Genomic DNA, 22,357 nt, shown 5'->3' on the forward strand with positions numbered 1-22,357 from the left:
AGTAGAAATAAAACAATAAATTTAAGTTAATATTTCTTGCAAATTTTTCACCATCTAAACATTATTTCACATTTGCACTAAGTTGAGTTACAGCGATGTTAGTCAAGGGTGAGGAATTTTACCATAAGAAATTTAGAAAAGTGGGCGGTAGGTTCACCGGATGTAGAATAGTAAGGGTGAACTCAACAATGTGTCTTTTTTGTTATTATTTCATACTAATTTTCATTAAATTTTAAAGAGTAGCTAAGTAAAAAGTTGATTTCAGATAGTAAAGTAGTTTTTATTTAGTTATACGAATTAAATATATTTATTAATGTTTATTGTTATGCTTAATGTTTATTGTTTTTATTGTTATGTTTATTGTTATGCCTGGTACAAATTTTGTTAGGACCAAATCAAAGTGACAGCGCGCCATTCGAACGTACAGTTAGCGTCATTATTCGTTCGAATAAAAATGTCATTTGAAGTAGACGACATATCTTTTGAAAAATACTATTTAGCATCTTTCGCAAATGAAAATCGTGATGGTTCGACTCCAATTCAGTTGTGCTCTGCTGAGAGAAATTCACTTGTTAGACTTCACAATGAAGGGTTAAAAAAGTAGGTAAATTGGAATATATGTCATATTATTGCGCTATATTTCGTATAATGCTGTTTCAGGCTTGATAATGAATCTACTTGCTTGCTTCTCAAACAACACTTGGCTGAATATTCGAAAATATTCCACGATAATTCAACTCCAAATTCGGTTAATGGTTTATCAAAACCAATTGAATTTCTACTCAAAGGTAAAGTTCAAACAAGGCACTGTTCTGGATGGCAAAGTAATTTAAGGTATTACAACATTATTTTAATAAATATACGAAACATATTTTTATTTATTGAAGTTTATTTTTTAGATCTTCCACAGTTGATCCAATTGCTATATTAAAGAAAAACCTCAACTTAGACGCAAATTGCAACATGAATAAAAACAAACCTTGTAATGGAAATGAAATTAAAAATGAACAAGATGCTTTAAAATGGTTGTTTGAAATGAAAACGCTTCCAGATGAAAAACTGTCATTTAAAAATAATAATTCTGCTGTTTTTAAACCGCAGATTAATAATGCTGTAAAAAATCAGCCATTTGTATCAAATAATGATAAAATAACTCCTTTGAAAAATGTTAATAATCAATCGATAAATAGATCATATCCGTTTTTACAACATAAACAACCAAATAAAAGTTCATTCTCAGCTAGCAATAATAAAATTGATCCATCAAATGATGGGAATCGAAATAGACTTAACAATTTCAAAAATAACCCCATTAGCTCTATTGAGCCGCCGAGGAAAGCTTTCAAAACTGAGTTCAATGATAATGCAAAGAGATCGAATATGAATTGTTATAATAATAAACCTAATAATACTCCAAATTTTATGGATAACAATCCTAAGGAGATTCCATCGCAAGCATTTAAAACTGCTCGCCAAGAACTGGCTATTCAAAACAAAAAAAATGGCAGTTCCAAGCCCAACTATCAGCCACATGAAACGGTAGTGCAAAAGAAGAGTTTAGGTACGACAAGATCAGTCCAGAGCAAATTTATACCTCCGATTAAAAACAGGCAAGTTATACATATATGTTTTGTAGGAAAAAATTAGTTTATTAAAGTACTATTCTTGTTATATATCCCTCAATTTACAGTTATATAATTTGCGTTCATGTTTTGACTAAAGTCAGATTACAGATTCTTGTTCTACATTCCTTTTTGCCAGGCGCATACGGTGAGGTACATTTCCTTTCGCTCGCTCGCGTGTAAAGTGACGAGTGAGTGAGAAGTGGGCGTGCGGAACGCATGTAACGCAAGCCCTTATCTTTCACTCACTCTCGTCACTTTAAACGCGAGCAAGCGAAAGGGAAAGTATCTCTCTGTACGTGCCTGCTTTTTGCATAAATACTTTAACACAAAAGTTACAAGTGTCACATATAATGATATAAATTTGTCAGATAGTGATATGAAGTGTCACGGTCAATGATGTAAAATTTATACTTACAATAGTCTAAAACACATTCATTTTTTAGTTTTATTTATCGGATCGCAAGTAATTAAGAGGATATGGATTCTTAACCAGTCGATCACGATCAACTAGTAAATCACAAGATAAAATCTGATCAATTCCATTGGATGATTTTTACTTTATAAAATGTGTACTTTTATTTCTAAAAAACTAAAAATAGTAACATAAAAATCGTAGAGCAACGAAAATATTTAGGTTTTATCCTTTAAAAGCCACGAATTTTGCTCATGAAAATTAGTTGTTTAAAAATTTCTCTTAATAACTACCAATTTATATTTTTTTTAATTTACATTTAATCCGGCGATCCCACAGAAAAACCTTTTTGAAAGACCCACTGGTTTGGAACTTGTGATATGGGGAGTGTAAAACATAATTCAATATAATAGCTAATTTTTATATATCTGCTTTGAAACCAGAGGTGGAAATCCGAATGCAAGCATGCAAATGTTCATCAGCTTAAAGGGAAGAAAAATTAATCTTTCTAAAACACACTGTAGAAAATACTTGTTTGCAAATATACATATATATATATCCAGTGGTGTAGTGCTAAATAAAAAATAACCAGGGCGGTATTTTATTTTCAACCCCCCCACCCCCTACTTTTATTTTTGTTTAAAAAATATATGTTCTAATATTAGTAATTCAAATGTTTATGAAAAAATATTTTTAAAGTTAAATGCTAAATTATAAATATTTTTACTTGTTGAAATTATGAGGTTTTATATTTTCTAAAAACTTCCATACTGCATCCTCTTCAACATCTTGGATCTTGTAAAAGCGTGTCTGTATTTCAACTGCTGATCGATGTGTTCTTAACCATTTTTTTACATAAAGTTTTGGGTTCCACATCGCAATCGGTGGACTATGGAATTTAATAAACATAATTTTGCAGTATGTTTAATAAGAAGGATCAAGTGTCTGATATAATTAATTCATACAACTAAATCCTCTTTCACACTGCAGAACTACATGGCACAGTTTTTAAACACTGTTAGTGGATTAAAATCTGGTGGAATACACCGTCCATTATTGTCAATTTAATCTCTAAATGCATTGAGTGTTTTGGGATAAGAAATTTTAATTCACTATCGCCAAAATCTGATTATTGGGATTCAATTATCATATATGTCAATATGATATCGGTAGATTCATCTTTTGTTACCAGTAAACGCTTTCTCATATTGCTCACAATGCTGGTAAGAAATTGACCTGAATAAATTGGGATAATTCTTTTATTTGTAACGACGAATCAATTTATCAGCATGTACGACAGTCATGTCCCTTTTTTGAAGAACATTAAAATAAAACGTCATGCATTAAAGCGAGATCCAACAAAAATTCTTTGATGAAATTCCCCTTAAAAACCATAATACTCTGCACCGATTATTATCTACACAGGCCACCTCAAAATGTTGACACAATGACGAATAATTTTACCAAACAGTTGATACAATTCTAAATATCTTACTCCCAAAACATGGCCATATTTTTTAATCTCTTGTCCTAAATCAACAGAACACTCTTCAAGTTCTCGTTGATTTTTTTTGATATTGAATATATACTGAGAACAATTTATCCATATACTTCTGAAAGTTATTGATTACTTGTACTTCATTAATTAAATTACTGATGGACAATTCAAGACGATGTTGAAGACAATGTCATACGATATTGGGATGTATTTGTAACATCTGTTGAGCGACACCAGATTCTTTTCCGAGCAAGACACTTGCACCGTCTAGTAAAAGCTACAATTTTTTTTTGTAAATACCCATTGTCAAACCCATGTACACTAAGACAAGTTAACATTTCTGTAATTTTATTAGCTATTTGATTAAGGAAATTTCTTAAATCTAAAAACAAAAGATGTGGAGTATATATCGGTGTTGTTTTTTTTGCTGAGTGTAGTAGACTCATCAATTAAAACTGATGGCCAATTGCTTGTGGGCTGCAGTTGCTGACCCCCTGATCTATTAACATGCATTAAATCTAGATTTGTTTTAGATTGTTTGATTTTTCTCTAGATTTTAGACAAAAACCAGGTTTCTCAAGAAAATCAATGCAGAATGCAATGGTCTTAATGTGTATTTGCACCTTCTTTTTGTCTTACCATGATCTTTTTCGCAAAATTTTGGAAGTTGTATCTTTCATGCTAGTAGAGAAATAAGCAGTGATGGAATAGTACTAAATTATTTATCAATTATGGCCAGTCTAGAATCATTTATTATTTTTGTTAGTATTTGCAATCTGTGATCCAACCCTTAGTCAGGATACTTACTAATATGATTATAACTCCTACTTTTAGCAACGATCATGAAGAAGAACAGATGGAAACAGAAACAATAGAGGATGAGAGACTCAAACACATCGATCCAAAGATGATAGAACTGATAAGAAGCGAAATTATTGATTCCGGTGCTTCAGTCGGTAAAATAAAACTTACTTATTTATCATAATTATATACATCACCTTGATTTATATAACATAAACATCTTTAGGGTGGCAAGATATAGCTGGTCTAGAATTTGCAAAATCTGCAATACAAGAAGCTGTCGTATGGCCACTTCTCCGTCCGGACATATTCACAGGTCTTAGAAGACCTCCTAGAGGAATTTTACTCTTCGGCCCACCAGGAACGGGAAAAACACTCATCGGTATAATTACTAGAATTAACATAGTATAATATATGAGATTAACTGATACTAATATTCGTGTATTGTAGGCAAATGTATAGCATCACAATGTCACGCAACATTTTTCAGCATTAGTGCATCCTCGTTGACGTCCAAGTGGTTAGGTGACGGTGAAAAGATGGTTAGAGCACTTTTTGCCGTAGCAAGATGTCATCAGCCGGCGGTAACGTGAATTTTTATTATGTTTTTAAAATATATTTTTACATCATTTTCATCATCATCATCATAGGTAGTTTTCATTGATGAAATCGACTCACTTTTAACGCAAAGGAGTGATTCGGAACATGAAGCTACGAGGAGAATAAAAACTGAATTTTTAGTACAATTAGATGGAGCAGCAACAGGTAATGCATTATTTATATTATTAATAATTAACTTACATATTAAAAACGAAAATTGTTTATTAGGTGATGAAGATCGACTATTGCTCATCGGTGCTACAAATAGGCCTCAAGAATTGGACGAAGCAGCTCGGAGAAGATTAGTCAAAAGATTGTATATTCCACTTCCAGATTTTGAAGTATGTATATAACTTTTAAAAATAAATATTATTGTCTAATTCATATATTATTAAATAACACTAGGCTCGTAAACAAATTGTAAACCGATTAATGAGCACCGAAAGACATTCGTTAAACGAAGAGGACATAGATAACGTTGCAAATTTGGCTGAAGGATTTTCCGGTGCCGATATGAGATCTCTTTGCGGAGAAGCCGCTTTAGGCCCGATCAGAACTCTACCGATGAGTCAAATAACAAATATACAGAGCGACGAAGTAATTATTTTATTAAATAAGTATTGTTTTACTGATGATATAATCGAATATTATTTTTCAGGTCAGACCGGTTAACGTTGAAGACTTTAAAAACGCATTGATGAGAGTGAGGCCGAGCGTTTCCAGCAACGATTTGGAGCACTACAGAAAATGGGATTTGACATACGGTTCTGGCAGCAATTGCGGTTGAGCACATCAATAAACTCATTAGATATAGTCTCTGTTTATGCAATTTTATTCTCAAATATATTAAATTTTAGACATGTATAAAACCAATTAGTTTTGAATAAAAAACTTAAATCATAAATTCAATTCATATCGATCATATATAATAATTATTGAACAAATAAATAATTTATTCTATCAATATAAAAAATTGTAATGTTTATCCTCGGCACCGTATGTTCATGATCGCGTTCGGTTCGGGATAGTACAATAGAATGACGAAAAAATGCATTAAGAGGTTTCTTCTAAAGAATACGACAAACTTATACGTAACCATATATTTTCATGTAATTACAAAAAATATTGAATAGGCCTGAGAAATTCATTAAAGTAAATTTAAATAATGAAAATTGTGTGAATCGATTATAGAATTCTAAATAAAAAATATTTTTCTTCTCCCTTTGCTTAACAATCACCGAATAAATATGCACAGTCTCCATTTTTCATTACAAGTTCGATGAAAAGGCATAAATGCATAACTTTTCTTTATAATATTTACAAACTGTTTGTACTAAATTTCAAATTTACTTAGGATAAATGATCATATCCTACAAACAGTTAAATAGAAAAATAACAAAAGTTAGTTTTTGATAATTCGCGAAAAAAAACATATTAAATGGACTACCCTTGCGTTAAATGCTTGCGATCGATCACATCTTACAAAACCAGTAATTTGTTCCCATATAATTATTGAATTTAGAACTGATTTACAAATATGTATACATATACGCAAATTTATATGAACAAGTATTCGAATACCGTCTCATGTCATCATTTATAAGATTTTTTATTAAATTAATTTGATATAAATAAACAATTTCATTATTTTGAAAGCCAATTAAAAGAAATAATATTAATTCATTAGACAATTTACCGTTTATTTAAAAATAACCAGCTGAAGCTACCTTAAATATGAAATGAAATTAAACAACGCGATAAAAATTGACGATTATTTGGCGTCAAAATATTCGCAAAACAGTGGGGCGATCGACGGAGAGCGAGCGCACTTCACCCGCCCCCCGACGATGCGCCTCCGCGTTCTTTAAAACATATATACTTTAACTTTACAACAATACATGTATTACAAAATATAATAAAATAATAGTTGTTTTTTAAAAAATAAAATGAACAAACAGCCTGTGAATTATTTATCACTTTAATAAGTGCAAATTTATAGTTCTCGTCAGCGGGATATACTACAAAACTCTATAACACTTTCACATAATATCATTTACATACAACACTTAGATATAACAGCTCTTTTCCACAAATTAAACTTTTTTGCGTTACACATATACATATTCATTTACGATTTTTCTCATTTTAAATTAATTATATGTATACGTGTTTGTGTGTGTAAATTTATATTTAATTATATAATTTATATATCAATTTAGTTTTTTAATTTTTTTTTATTTTGATATTTCGTATTGTTACGAATTTTTTTATTATTAAAAAGATAATCACTCGTTTTGCAGTGTTTTTGTCCGTGAATCGCCTCTCATAGATCACTGGCAATGTTATCACGCAGTCAACGTTTTTGATTACGACAACGTGATCACTTTTGTGCAACAGTTATTGACATCTAAAATCCACAAACCGAAAATCTATATACAGTGTTCGATGTCACACAACGAACGTAAACGTTAATACACTTCATGCCCCGCACGGCAAAACGGTGTTGTTTCGCACAACACTCGTCGACGCGTTCATCGCTTGGATTTGTTGACGAGGGGGCGAGGCAGGCATTACGTGGCGCTGGCGGTGGAAGGTGTCGACTGTTGTTGTACGGGAGGAGCTGACGCTCCCGCTGCAGGTACGTCGTCGTCGTCTTCCTCCTCGGGATCGAACTTCAGCATCAGCTGTTTGAACTAAACGGCAGACAGACAAAATTAATGATGTAAAAGGGAGTACTTATTTTATTTTCATACTGTAAAAATTGTAAAGAAGACTAGTATTATACAAATTCATATTTGGAATGTCCAGAGGAAACATTTATGTTTATTTATGACAAAACAAATATTAGTAGTAATTGCACCACTATATAAAAATATTGTTTTATCCAAAATATGCTTATGAGTTTAGTTCTCTATTTTAAAAACTTTTTTGTGTAATTACTGCAGCTTATTAAATTTTAAACTAATTACTCTTGCATAATACAAATATTGTTAGGTAATAGTGCAGTGGATAAATGCTTTTGTTAAAAGCTCAGTCCACACTATATAACAAAACACGATAGCTGTCTTCCGATTATAAGTTATACAAAACAAGTAACATAAAAAGTTGCATAGCTTTGTTATATATCATTGTTTTTATTACTCTTTCTTAAAAAATAGTCATGAAATATTTTTTGATGTAAATTGCTAATATCTGCGAGTATCATTTTCAAAAGTAAATTAGGGCGTGCACATTGGGTGCATAAGTCCTATATTCAAAAATAAAACGTGGCATTATTTTAAGTGTTGTATGTAACCACATAAACATAATATAACTGCAGCAATAATTCCTACATAAACATATTTAGATATACAGTGGCGGCCACCTATATAAGACATTTTTGAAGTTTTGTAAAAATGCGATGTAAAGTGCAAATTTTACATAAAATTGTTAAAACTTTTTAACTTTTTATTTTTTATCTAGATAATCTACATAATCGTGAATAATACTATGTTGTAATAAATATTTAAAATATTTATTTTCAATTTAAAATTAAATTTATAAAATTGATAGTCAAATTCACCTATATGCGAGGTACATATGAGTATTCTAAAAATTCAAAAACAAATAAAAAAAATAAATAAAATAAAAATACCATTAATATTTTGTAGGGTGACCTTTTGTCCTTATAATAGCCCTACAACGGTTAGGCACTGACTTGATTAATAGTTGGTATTTGCGGCAGTAATCAGTTCCCACCCGTTTTTTACATTTTAATTTATTCCTTTTAAATTTGTGACAAATTAATTTTTAATTTTGTGTTTTAAAAGTCTCCATGAGTGTTCAATAGTATTTAGATCAGGACTGCATGATTGCCATTCCAAAAAATCCAAAATTGTCCTGTTGATAAACAGGACAATGACCTTCCATCAGAGCATATTCTATTGAACTTTGATTCATCACTAAACAAAACATTTTACCAGCCTAATATTGTCCAGTTTAAATGATTTTTTAGCAAAATTAACGTTTAATATGCAATTGTTTTTTTTCACTAATGGTTTACGCCGAGCAATGGTGCCGTATAATCCTGCTCCACACAGCCTTCTACGCACTATTCTAACGCTTACGTCACTTTCATTTAATTGATTTACTTCCTTTCTAATGTCTACAGCAATTTTTAGTGGATTTTATTTGGAAATTCTAATTATTTTTCGATCCACAGGGGTGGAAGTTTTATTGGACGATGTTTTCGTTTAAGGTTTTCACAGGTTTTATGTGTTTCAAAATGTTTTAACGCATTATATATTTGATATCTTGATTTTTTAGTTATTCTGATATTATTTGCACTGACCGACCTTTGTCATTTTTTAAATCCACAAATAGTTCTCGTTTTTTAGGATCACAATGTGCACTTTTCCCCATAATAAATTTGTTATTTAATTTAAATTATATTCTAGGTAAATACCAGGGCTGTGGAGTCGTTAAAAAAAACACGATCCGACTCCGATTCCGATATTTACCAATAACACGACTCCACTCCGACTCCGACTCCAACTCCGACTCCGACTCAAAAAAGTTTAATTTTATCAGCTATTTTTGGTGTTCTTCTACACGTTTTATATGCATACGCTATACACATTCATTATTACGCAATTAAAATTTCATAATTTAAAAAAATGCATTTTATATAAATAAATGTTCGGGGTCGCTCATTTTTCACGACTCCGACTCCAACTCCGGCCAAAACACCACGACTTCACGACTCCAACCCCGACTCCGACTCCACAGCCCTGGTAAATACACTATTTGTTATTAATTTAAATTGTTTTAATTAATCCCTATAATGAAAGAAATCGATATCATGGCGTTCGAAATTAAAATAATAGCAAAAATTATCCATTAGATGATGATTCCCTTTAAATAGTGACCATGTGTACAATATGCCGTTTTGGACTTCTCAGAAAGGCGAGGGTAATAAATCTTGGGTTTAGGGGGATGTATCAGGTATAGCGCGTCAAACTGTTCGTTAATAGTGTCCCTGTAAGTTTAAATATTTTTTTTCTGTTCCCATATTATTTTACGCTGTAATTAAACATTTACGAGCCAAAAAATGCTTTTGTAAAAAGTGTCTTATTTAGGTGGCCGCCACTGTATATTGATATAATGACTAAAAAAAATCCCTATTCGTACGAGGAAAAATCAAGTGACTATCTTAAAAATGTGATAATAATTCAAAACACCGTTATATTGTCCTGCAAATTGTAAGTAGTGTTACATACAATGACAGTAGGAATCGGACACCGCTCATTCGTTTTTGAGTAGTGAAGGTATGAAGAAATCCATTGAATTTCAATATTGAATGAAAGTTGAGCAAGGTGATACACATATGTTACTCCAAGTGTACGAGTGGACTATAAAGCACTCTTTTCGACCAGGTTAAGTGCACCCAGTAGTCACAGCAGTTGAATGCATTGAGAAGAAAAATTAGTGAACAAAAAAGCCTGTTTTAAAGATAAATAGATCAGATCACATCATTCATTATGTTCCGCAGTTCCACAAAATGCCAGCAATATTGAAAGAACGATGTATTGAGCAGCTACAGTAAAACGCTTCAAAAGAGCATGGCAGGCAGCTATGCTCTTTTGAAGCGTTTTAAAGTAGAAGGCGATAGTTTTTTAGAAAAAAATTATATCTGAAGAACTTGGATTTACCACCACCAACTGGAAACAAGAGCAAGTAGGTAATGTAGCAGAAAATTCACAAAACACAAATTTTCGAGTAAGCTCGGGCATGACCGAGAAAGGGTTAAATACAAAAACACCGTTTTCTACCAGTGTTTTGACACACAAAAATCATAAAATTCTCACCTCTAGATACTGATTGATCAAGTCTTTTCTTTCTTGTTCGTCCAGCTCTCTCTCACTATTTATATCGCTCTCCTTCAACTTGGTCAATGTGGCTTTAGGACTGAACTTGACGTTCGATTTTCTATTCACGGCCTTTTCGTAAATCTTAGCTCCCTCCGAAGGTGTATATTGAGAAATTTTCCTGTACAAACAAATCAATTAATACAGAGCAAAAATATTTAATAATATATATTTTAAAAATTTCTTACGCGTCGCTCATTCCATATGTAGCCTTCAAATGCTGCTTGAGGACAAGTAGCAGCAAGCAGCCTTGCGCCGTCCACAAGCACGTACGTAACGAGGTAGTGTCAATGGGCAACCTCATCAGCAACGCAGCGGGATCTTCGTCGTCTTCTTCCTCATCGTCCATAGGAGTTTCAGTTGGATTTTGCTGCATGGGCATTGCCAACGACTGATCGATCGGTGGTTTCATAGGTATAAGGCCCTGGAAGAGAAAAATAGATAAATCAAAATAATTTCAAAGATTGAAGGCAATGCGTTGCAATTGCACCCACTTCTCGAAACAGTTGCAAAAGATTTGAACCGGAAGTAGATATGATAATGTCTATGTGATGGATGATAAACAGCGGTTCATCTTGAACTTGATAAGGGAAGTAGGCGAGGTTATCGGCTAGATACAACAAGTGCGCCAATTTAACCTTCTCGGTAGAATTCTGAAAAACAATCAATAAATATTATGTCAAATAGAAACGCATCATTATCATATAACATATAAAACCTACAGTTTGCTCGTCGAATGTTTTCAACACCGATAATGCCAAGGCTCTTCTCTGAGGTTTTGTCGTACGTAAAATCGAATAAAGATATCCATTGAGAGCCGTCGGATATTCGTCTTGCTCTTTTACTCTATAATATAATGCGCGGATATATAAAATGTCCATATTCATCCCAAAATATTGATTATATATCTCGTTTTTTACGAACCTGAATCCTCGAATGATACCGCGACACTTTGGACCATTCTGCAATATCTTTTGCAAGTCATATGACAGTGTGATTCCTTTCTTGGACTTCATTTGAACGAATCCGGGGTACTTTTTGTCAATCTCCTGCAGTTGCTTATCGGCAGTATGCGAAACCGTAACTTCCATATCAGTACTCATAGAAATTAGATAAGGAACGATCTGAAATGCAGAAAAAATATTGAATTACTGATTATTTACACCCGAGAGTAATATTTTCACATTTTCCTATTTCAGAGAAGACAAAAAAAATATTCTAAAAGTACAACGAATATTTTTTTTAGAGTAAGATATTAGACCAATATTGATGAAACAGCAATTTTAATGTGCAACTTAAAATTATTCCATAAATTACTGAGAACTAAATGTTTTCACACATATTTGATGATACAGGTGTATGATTCAATTTATATTACACATAAGAGACGTCAAAAAATATAACTAATTTTTGAGTATAATGCAAAATACCATTGCACAGCATTTTTCGATAGATATGTTATTTTAATTAAATTTAAAATTGTAATCTAAAATTATTTTTATTTGAATTTTAGTTTTAGACATGTCATCTCATTTTAATAATAACAAAATTAATAAAACCAAATTCCATCAAGTAATGATCAACCAGAAAAAATATGTAACAGTAGAAAAAAATTGACATCTGATATTTTAGATGTTGCATATTATCTTTAAAATAAATTATGAAATATACCTGAACGGGATGCACAAGACCCTGAGCAAGTACCAGCTGTATAGCTTTCATGGCACTCGTCCTCACGACGTTACTAGGGTGTAAGAAAACTTCCAAGATTTCTTTTAAATACAGCTGGATTATAGTAGACGCCATTCCGGACGATACGTCTCCCATCTCCTTGAGGTTTTCTTGCTTCGATCGTTTTGACCCTAAGCAAAAATTTATAAATTACATATTCGCATTACGTATACTGCTTTTTTTTTATTTGCTTATTTCTACAATAAAATGTAAACTTACACTCTTTATCTTGTCTAATCATTCGTTGCTCCTCCTCCAACAGATACATCTCGATATTTTTCAACACTTCCGCTTTCATATCCAGTGAAACGCAATCAGACTTCAACAGATAATGATAGAACTCTTTCAACTCGCTTTCCATTAAAAACTCGTGATGACGGACGCACATCGAACCGATGGCTTTGAGCGTGTGCGCTTGGAAGTCGTCGTCGTCGAGATTTAGAAAAAACATGAGATTATTGAACACTTCATTCTTTATGTTCGGCTAAAAAATACAATATAAAATTAAAATCAACATCAAAATTATCGAATATAATTAGAAAATATATTACAGGTAATCCTTCGATGACGTTGGGATCGGTGAAATTGAAATGCCTCATCAGTAAACCGATTATGAACAGCGCTCTTCGAAACTGCGGTCTTCTGTGAGTCGACCGCATGATTTCGGGGTTCGTCTGACAGGCATGTTTCCACTGTATCAAGACACCGTAGTATTTTTGAAAGACGTCACGTATTAATTTAAAGTTTTTAGTGACATTATTGACAATCGAGCCCAAGCACGAGAGACAACTGGCGATGACGACTTGACCATGTTGCAGGATGAGCTTGACGGAATCTTCTTCTAGCTGGGCGAGGAACGTCTCACTGGGATGTTCCATTAAAGGCACGACCAATTCTAGCGTTGAGGCTACACAACTGATTATCTGCTGATCGCTAGACGTCTGCAGATGTAAAAATATATTATTAAATCGCTTCCGAGAGTTTCGACTTAAAAAACTTTGTTTGACTCTTACTTGGCATTTTAAACTAAGATACGGTTGAAGAGTGAGAGCGTGATTGACCAAGAGTTGAGGTCTAATTTTGGCAAACAGATGCAACGTACTAATGCACGCTACCAATCTTTGCGAATTACCTTGTCCGGCTGTGCAATTAAAATAATAATTTAATATATTTTTTTAAAGCATTTCGATTAATGTATAACGCTAAACATACCTTCGGGTAAAGAATTTTCTTCTATTCTAAGCAGATTTTCAATTAAGCAATCTACGATTTGTTGACATGATAATAACAATGACTTTGGAGGTGTAAAAATCATTTTAGTTGAATCTTCTTTATCCTCTTTGGGCTTGAATAGCTATAATAAAACAATCGTAATCAAATAATGTTCATAAGATTATGTAGCAGTAAAAGAAGCATACCGTTTGCAATAATTGCTGGAACCATTCTAAACCGATGTCCTGCGACGACAATACAACATCAGTGATGTTTAAAACTTTTCTGGTTAAAGGATCCGAAGTAGGATCAACGTTCCTCTGATTCGTCACCGGACAAGGACTGAACCACATGTTTTGAAACACTTCCATGACCAATTTTCGTATGCCTTCCTCGTCGTTAACTCGACGGATCATCTTTACACAAATCTCGGGTATCTTCGGAAACTCGGGACATTCTATGCAGATGTCTTTTAATATTTTGATGACACGCTTTCGAACCGATACGCCGGTATCCTTTAAAATATAAATATTAATTTAATACATTTATATATGTATATGTGCAATTTATATAAGGTCAAAAATTACCAATATTCGACAAGATAGCATGTAGTAGTATTTATCGATGAGTTCCGGTCGGCTCAGTACAAACTTTCCGACGAGATCGACGGCAGCTTCGCGCACAGACGTCGACTGGTCTAAGAAAGAACGGTGTACTCCGGCTTGCATGTCGTTTCTCGCGAGCACTCCAGGGTCAACTTCGACAATCATAGCTAAGCATTTCATCGCTTTAGTTCTAATAGCTATTGAATTTTCACATAAAATTAATAAAATCTGCAACAAAAAATACAGCATTGAACTATCGATCGTCGATTATAGCAATTTTAGAAGGACGAGAGTGTACCTTTTGTAAATATCTATCAAAACTTTGGGAAAAAGACCTCTTAGAGGCCAAATATTGAGCTATAAGCTCCGCACCACTATAATCTATATACGATTGCATCACTTGCACTTGATTGCCGCCTTGATAGCGAAACGGTCGAATTTTTTTAATATAAAACTCCTTTCGCTTTTCGATTATTCTTAGCGTGTCGGCCGTTTCGGTTAGGCTTTCGATTTTGGGATTAGTCCGACCCTCCGAGTGTTGGAACATCCTCTCCATCTCCTCCTCCTGGTCGGACTGGGCCTCGTCTTCGCTCGAGTCGTCCTTGTGCTTTTTCTTGCGCTTGCGCGGAGTTGCTTTTTTCGCCTGAGTCGAACTTTTCTTCTGAGTAACGGTGTCCCTGTACCATTGACTGAGATAGAAATGCCTGGCATAACCCCAAGCCTGATCTCTCTGTCCGTTAACGGCTAAATAGTCCAAGAGAACCCTTTGGAGGAACTGAATGCGTTCTTCGTCAGGATCTAATCCTTGAATCATTCCCTAAAATAAAAAATAACATATATAATCCATACAATACGAACAACAAAAAACACACAAAACAATACCTCGACGGTCACTCCGTCTTTTTCCTCTTCGGCTTTTATATCGCGAATGATAAGATCCATAGTGCTGAGTTTACCTCTGGATTGAACCGTGTCTTTTCGCAACCTAGCTGCGACCAATCCGAGATATTCCAAAGAAGCGACTCTCACTGACATCTCCATAGATTTATCCGACGTGTATTTAACGAGCATCGTTCCCAACAAACTCAACAAGAGTTCGGTGGCAGGCCATTCCGGTTTATTCACCGTTGACAGTAGATCGTGAACGAAATTCTCAAACAGAGGTCTAAAATCGATTTCTTCTGAACGGCTGCGGCATTTGTTAAGAAACGACGTGAGAAAAGTGCCACCGATGCTCACTGCCGAATCGTACTTGGAGTATATAAGTAGATCTTTATCAATCTAAAAAAATCATAATTAAATTACATATATATCATCACATTTATAACGAGCAAATATTTATTCGATGTTTACTTGTGATATCTTGGAATCTGCCTTATTTTCAGATTTGTCTTTTTGATCGCTCTTATCTAAGTTGTCCGGTAAGACTACTACGCATTGAATGAGTTGCAAAACGAGCGCAGTCAACATTTGTATGTGTTGATCGGAGTTTAGACGATACGATCGCAAGTTTCGCTTCGTGCTCGGTATTCGAGCGATGGAAGCTAGAATGTCGTCCAACAGCAGCCTTCTGTGCTGTTCGTATTTTGTGAATATCTATGACAAATTACATTTGATAAGTATATATATATATTTGTTTAAAAGTGCAGCTTGAGACGCTCGACAAACCGTGGTGACCAGCTTCAAAGCGGACAATTGTAATTCGCTAACGTTCTCCACGAAGAAAGGCGACACTCCAGTCGAGCTGGCGTGTAAAATGGTGGTGTCCGTTAGCATAGCTCCGCCTAAGAGCTCAGCCAAGAGAGCCATGGCTTCGTGTAACCGGCTATATAATTCGTGAATGCTTTTTTCTTTACCGAAAGTGCCGACTCCAGCGTGAGAGCGTTTCTTGCGATGATCAACTGTTAATAAATTATATGATTAGCTTGCGTCTATGAAAATCTGCAACGTTGATATGCAATACATACCCTTCTTTTTCGACGTGGACTGGATACTATAAACTGGGTCGTAAGAACAGTAAATAGTATTATGCAATTGATATTTGATATACATAATAATTCGATCTATAACATCTTCCAAAACGACCCTCTTGGGCATGTTGGGCGCTGTCATTATGTACAACGACGTGAGACAAGAGTCGGCTGCGGACATAACTCTGTCTATCGTCGTTTCCATCCACATTAATCTAACGTCTTCGCTATCGTCCTGCGGAAAGAAATACGATATAAATAAAGTTGGTTAACGGCGTGGCGTGACTGATATTGTTAAAACGCTAACCGGATCGCCGAGAGGGGAGACGCGCTCGCCGGCGCGGACGTTCTTTTCTAAAATATTAAGCAATCTAACTAATCGATCCGACGGTATCGCTTCCATGGCGCCGAGCGTTTTTAATTTAGCCGCTTCGGCGCACAATTCCTGAAGTTGATGATGTGGCAGCAGCCACTCGTCGGGTATGTCTCCGTCCGCTGTAAAGATAAAGCGTGAAACGAGGCTCGCCGCAACTTTCGAGTCGCTAAGATGGAAACGCACCTGCATCGTTTAAAAAGTTCTCATCGTCGACCACCTCGAAGACGGCGTCTATCAGTCTGTTGAAGCGTTGGTACGTGTTGGTCTCCATCAATTCGTCGACGGATAACATTTCAATAACGGGAACTAATCGTCGTTCCACTTTCTTTAATTTAGGCTTGACTGAAAAATAAAAATGAAAAAAAATAAGATATTTTTGACTGAAGAAATTAAAATAAAATCCTCACCGATGGCGGCGGATTGTTCTTCCAGTTTGCTAGCTTCTTCATGTTTCCGTTTGACCGCTTGCCAACTTCGCTCTCTAGCTTCGTCGATTTCCATTTTGATTTTGTCCGTTTTGGGTTTTAAAGGCGCATCGTCGGAATCGTCGTCGTTCCGAGACGTGTTATTCTGTCTGCCCTCGAGCAGAGGTATGGATTTTTTCACTAAGGCATCCTGTAAAAAGTTTGAAATTAAGTTTGAAAAAAAAGAAAAGGGAGGAAAAGGGATTGGATTCGATTGAACGCGGATTCAACTCACGTCCATGTTCAGTCTATTTAGTTTCACGAAAGGAAGACGGGAGTCCGAGAACGAAGTCTGCTTGGGCTGTTCGGGGACGTCTCGCTTGATCTCGGTCATCCGGTGCAGCGGGTCAGCGTACAGATCCCGCTCGACGGGCGCCGACGCCTGGGGCTCTTGACGGTGGAGAGGCGAAGGGGCGACGCTCGCTTGCGCGGGCGACTGGCCTGCAATCACGACGTTGTCTGCCTTCAGAGTGAGAAACCGAAGAGGGGAAGACGGCGAGGGAATACCTCTCCTCTGGAAAGCGTCATCGGCGTCGGGCGCCGCCGACGCGGGCTCCTTCTCGTCTATCTCCATGGGAACCTGCGACATCCGCTGAAAGGGGTCGACGGGATCGGCGCCGTAATAGCTTCCGTTCTGGGGTAGCCGGAGAGGATCGGCAATGGGGTCGACGGGATCGAAGGAGCCCCAAGGGGGAGGGGACGCGTCGGGAGCGCCGGAAGTGGCGGGCCTCGCGAACCCGCTCTGAGAGGGAGGGGAAGCGGTGGCGACGCGCGGGGACGGTTCGCTTGAAGGGCGAGGGAGCTGGGACGGGACGCGGGCCGCCGTCGTGGGGCTGCTCTGCGCGGCGCTCTGCGGAGAGTACTGTAGAGAGTAACCGCCGGACGGAGACAGCCCGTTGAACTTTGGAGCGGAGCCGCGGCCGTTCCGCCTGTCCGAGTGCTGACCGTTGAACGCGTTGGGGTTGATGTCGAGGATCGCCTTGAGCAACTCGGGCATGTTCTGCCGCTGCGAGAGAGCGTCGCCCTCAGCGCCGGCATAGTTATCCTTGAGCTCTCTGAAAGGAACGCAGGCGAAGAAAGGTGAGAAAAGTCGAAGCGAAGGCGCACAAGCACGGAGAAAAACGAGCACGGACATGTGATCCACGGAGGTCTGCATCAGCTTCTGGCCCAGGACGGCGGCGAGAGTCTCGTCGCGGTTGGCCAGCAGGATGGCAGCCTCCTCGGCGACCCTCGGGTGGAACAGCTGCGACTTGTTAGCGAGCGTCTGCGGCAGAGGAGTGGGCAGCGGCAGCACCGGCAGGACTGCAAGGGTTAACGGAGGCTTATCGTCAACGAAGGTTCTCGCGTCGCGCGCAAGGCTGTTGTGAAAACTCACGGTCGGTGAGGCTCGCCACCCCCGCCAGCGTGGTGATGGGGACGCTGGGGATGTCCCGCTCGGCCATGGCGGGGGGCTCGAAGACGGGCGAGCATCGAGCGCCGAGACGCTAGCGGGATTGCGACCTGTTTGTACACAATCGCGGAAGACGCGTTTCGGTCGGGCCGGGGGCCGCGGGGCTCCGCCCTCCGACTCGCAGGGACGCGCTCGGCCGAGCCGGCTCCGCCTGCCGCGTCCGCCGGCTCCTCTGCACCATCCGACGAGCCGACGGCGCCTCGCACCGAAGCGATCGAGGTCCGAGGCGGCCCGCTTCGCTTTTGCGCCTCTTTTGGCCAAAACTCGAACGCCTATGCGAGCGCGCGGCGGCCAGAGTGCGCTTTTCGCCCCCGCCGTGCCCTAACACTCGCCTTTCGTGAGCTTCGTCCGTCGGAGACGCACTACCAGCCTTCGGGGCGCCATCTTTTCTCTCAAAAATACCACAGACTAAATTCGAACCGCACCATAGACAATATGTTTACGATTTAAAAAACATGTTTTCGTCGAATGTAAACGTCATTTTCGGCCATGATCCGCCATAAAATTAAAATGCATTAAACATTGCACTATTCAAAATTATATATTCCGAAGTTTATTTTTATATTATTATTTTATTTCATAAAACTTATTTGCATTTCCACAAAATAACTTTTAGAAAATAACAAAAAAGTGAAAAGTTATACTTGTTTTAGAAACGCGACGGAACAATCATTAAATTTATTCAAATTAAGACCATCGTGACCTAACAGGTTAAACTTATGCTTCACGATGGCCAAAAGCATAAAATATGTATTACAATTTAAAAATGCATACAAATATCTACATATGTACATGCATACAAATTCATATACGTACACACACATCCATATAACTAAAATCAGATAAAATGACAGACGCATCACTTCAACAGGTGTGCAATATGACGTACAATAAATATTTTGCAACGATTGCTAAAACTTATTCGGCCACGCAGCTCTTTTAAATGTTTGTATCATATCATAAACAAATAAAAACTTGTCTGTCATTGCTAAATTCTGAGCACATTTTATGATAAAAAATGTACTTATATATTTAGACTTACCATAAATCCCGGTTTTATCGGAATTGCCTCGGTTTCATACCATCGGTCTCGGTTTCACAAAATTTCCGAGATGACCATTTTTGGTCCCGGTTTGGAGTTTCATAAATATGGTAAGCCTAGATATATTACATTGCAGGCAGAAAGTGCTATTAGCATACGCAACTGATTCACGCGTGGATCACGCGCTTAAAGTAAAAATTTAATAAAAACAGACATTATTATTATTTTTAACACAAAATATGAAATTAAAATTCATATAGCAATATTTAATTATTTTTAAAATCATGATGAAATCAAAATTATGCGAATTCCAGAGTCGGTTTCACCCATCCGCCAAAATATTGTTTGGAAAATACGGGTTAGATAATTAAAGACGGCGATCTAGGCAAATTACATCAAATTTGATTTAATTTAGCCAACCCAACTTCGTGTTTTGTTAAAGAAAAAAATATTTAATTTATACTAAATTATTTAAATTATACAAATGCATTTTTCCCAGTCTCACGATTATACTTTTAAGAGTGTTGAACGTTATTTTAAAAACTTAATAAAGTAGTTTGCGGACGGATGGAGACGAGTGGCTATTAGACACAGATTGAGCCGCTGCAGTAGTATTTTATTATGTACATAGTTTTAATGTTGAACGAGGCAGTACCGGCCGTTGTCTTATAATAAAATAAATACATATGTATATATGTACACAGTATTTCGTATTTTTACAGACGGATGGCAATAAGACACATACTGGTTGCTACAGAAGATTTTATAAAAGTTTTTATAAATACAAAATTATTGAGAACATGGCGCAACCAATCGTCATACTTGTGTCAGCAAAAGCGTACACTAAGCTGCGTGGCGCAGTCGGGACTTAACTCGAGTGCGTGGCGCAGTCAAGTTGCTCACGCACATTGGATAGCAGATTAGTGTGGCAATTTGACAGGGGCCGTGCTGTATTAAATTTAGAGCTCTAACCAAAAACATATTTGAATACCTTAATTTGAGCTCTCAGTCAGATTCTGATGTGGAAAAGTGAGTACGTGAAAAAAGAGGAACTCAAGGAAAATTTGCACTGACGTGAGAATTCTCCAATGAATGATTTGTATATTATCTCCGCTTTAATTGAAGGCAGTTTGATACAGTTCAAAGCATGATTCGTCCTATTATACTCCGAGGGATGCAATGCAGAAACAAAAAATTGAAAACAAAGTAAATCAGGCAGAATTTAAGGGGTAAATTTTTTATTTTATTTTATGTTTCTTAAAAAAATGATAATATGTAACGTAAATATGGGAAAACAAAAAACAATATAGAATAAATAGTTATTATTAATATTAATAGTTAAAAAAATACTGATAATATATAACAAAATATGGAAACACAAAAAAAATTAGAGCAAATTTTTATTATAAAAAAATGTTAACAAAGGAGTTAAAAAACTGATGATAAATAAAAAATTATATTTTTCTAATAATAAAATAAATGCAAACTGAAAGATGGCACGAGTCACACGTATCGTGCAATTTGCAACTGCGAATCAATGTGCGCCCGGTCTAAGTGATGCTCTCATCTCCGCTGCGTCCAACAGTGTTTATATTGTGCAATCTAGATTGTAACTAACTGATTGAAATACAATAATCTAGGTTGTAAATAAAATGATTTACATCGAGAAATTTTATCAGAATTGGAAATAAAAAGATGCATTTCGTACTAAAAGCTACTAATTTTATTTAAAAAAATAAATTTGCTTAAAAGAATGTCAAAAATATTTCTGTTCAACAAACAAACAGTTGAACAAGCAAACATCGCCGTTGCAGTGAGAACGCTCGTTACCGAGCGCTTCCAAGGCAACGGTACCGACACAATTTTGTTGCCTTTGACATAGATTTTTGAATTCTAAGAAGAGATTTTAGGGGACTGTGATGATGGCGGGTGGCAATGAGACACAGATTGAGCCGCTGCAGTAATATTTATTTAACGGTTAACGGTGTTTACATGGTTAGAATGGGGCGGACGCGCGACGGCACGCGTCCGAACCCTTACAAGCTTGCCGGAAGAGAGAGAGCCGTCACAACACCGCTATTTCTGCGCCGACCAGTTTTGGCCATAACAAATCTATATTGGCCCCCATACGGCTCCGGCCCTAGCAATTTACAATTGCGAACTATAACCAGGGGGAGGTATGGGGGCCTTGGCGCTGCTGTTGCTGGCGGCGCAAAAGTAGCAAAGTCGTGACGTATGGTGTGGCGGCGCGGCCTCCAGTGACGCGCGGCGTGCTTCGCTCCAAGCCGAGTGGAACACGTGTAGACCCGGGCGGCGCGTAGGGCTCCAGGGGGCGCGAGAAGAACGGGCATGTCCGGGAGCACCTTTCGGGGCCCTGTGGTGCGTCGGTGCAGCTACACAGGGCGCGCGCGTGACGGGCCCCGAACATGCGGTTCGAGCTCGGAGTCGCGGGGGCGTAGCCCTACGGGTGCGTGACGGGCCACGCGTGGTCCACTCGAGCCTGGTCTACGGCAGCACTTCGGTGGCTTCCCGCTGGAGGCGCGTGGCGGCGCCGGATGCTTATTGGGTCACGTGGTCGGCGGCGGCGGCTGACGATGGCAGCTCATGGTCGGAGGCGCAGGCCCATCGTCTTGGTGGTCCGCCAGCTCGAGTCCGGATCCAGGGA

General features: G+C 37.2%; 2 protein-coding genes across 3 annotated transcripts; one reads left to right on the forward strand and one right to left on the reverse strand.

Moving 5' to 3' along the window:
- The first annotated feature begins 392 nt into the window (after window positions 1-392).
- LOC148229845 (fidgetin-like protein 1) lies at window positions 393-5,840 on the forward strand. The gene is made up of 10 exons (XM_088197925.1): window positions 393-600; window positions 661-834; window positions 900-1,610; window positions 4,370-4,491; window positions 4,563-4,718; window positions 4,787-4,920; window positions 4,987-5,101; window positions 5,165-5,277; window positions 5,342-5,533; window positions 5,595-5,840. Exons 1-10 carry the CDS (start codon window positions 455-457, stop codon window positions 5,721-5,723), a joined length of 1,992 nt encoding a protein of 663 aa, XP_088054051.1. The 5' UTR covers window positions 393-454; the 3' UTR covers window positions 5,724-5,840.
- Window positions 5,841-6,021: 181 nt separating this feature from the next.
- Window positions 6,022-19,060, reverse strand: Nipped-B (Nipped-B cohesin loading factor). 2 transcript variants are annotated; one of them, XM_088197894.1, is made up of 25 exons: window positions 18,576-19,060; window positions 18,334-18,502; window positions 17,708-18,255; window positions 17,436-17,659; window positions 17,144-17,351; window positions 16,920-17,078; window positions 16,668-16,855; window positions 16,358-16,595; window positions 16,059-16,291; window positions 15,744-15,986; window positions 15,273-15,671; window positions 14,689-15,207; window positions 14,373-14,618; window positions 13,992-14,300; window positions 13,786-13,927; window positions 13,587-13,714; window positions 13,125-13,514; window positions 12,793-13,057; window positions 12,514-12,704; window positions 11,767-11,966; window positions 11,565-11,688; window positions 11,337-11,495; window positions 11,031-11,266; window positions 10,783-10,963; window positions 6,022-7,629 (listed from the first exon to the last, which is right to left on the reverse strand). In XM_088197894.1, exons 1-25 carry the CDS (start codon window positions 18,640-18,642, stop codon window positions 7,507-7,509), a joined length of 5,889 nt encoding a protein of 1,962 aa, XP_088054020.1. In that variant the 5' UTR covers window positions 18,643-19,060; the 3' UTR covers window positions 6,022-7,506. The 2 variants fall into 2 exon arrangements, with proteins under 2 accessions (XP_088054020.1, XP_088054019.1); XM_088197893.1 differs by having other exon boundaries at window positions 17,436-18,255.
- Window positions 19,061-22,357: the final 3,297 nt, after the last annotated feature.

The sequence above is a fragment of the Plectrocnemia conspersa genome, unplaced genomic scaffold, assembly GCF_051122295.1.
Source record: "Plectrocnemia conspersa isolate PC_06_02 unplaced genomic scaffold, ASM5112229v1 ptg000011l, whole genome shotgun sequence".
Classification (NCBI taxonomy): domain Eukaryota; kingdom Metazoa; phylum Arthropoda; class Insecta; order Trichoptera; family Polycentropodidae; genus Plectrocnemia; species Plectrocnemia conspersa.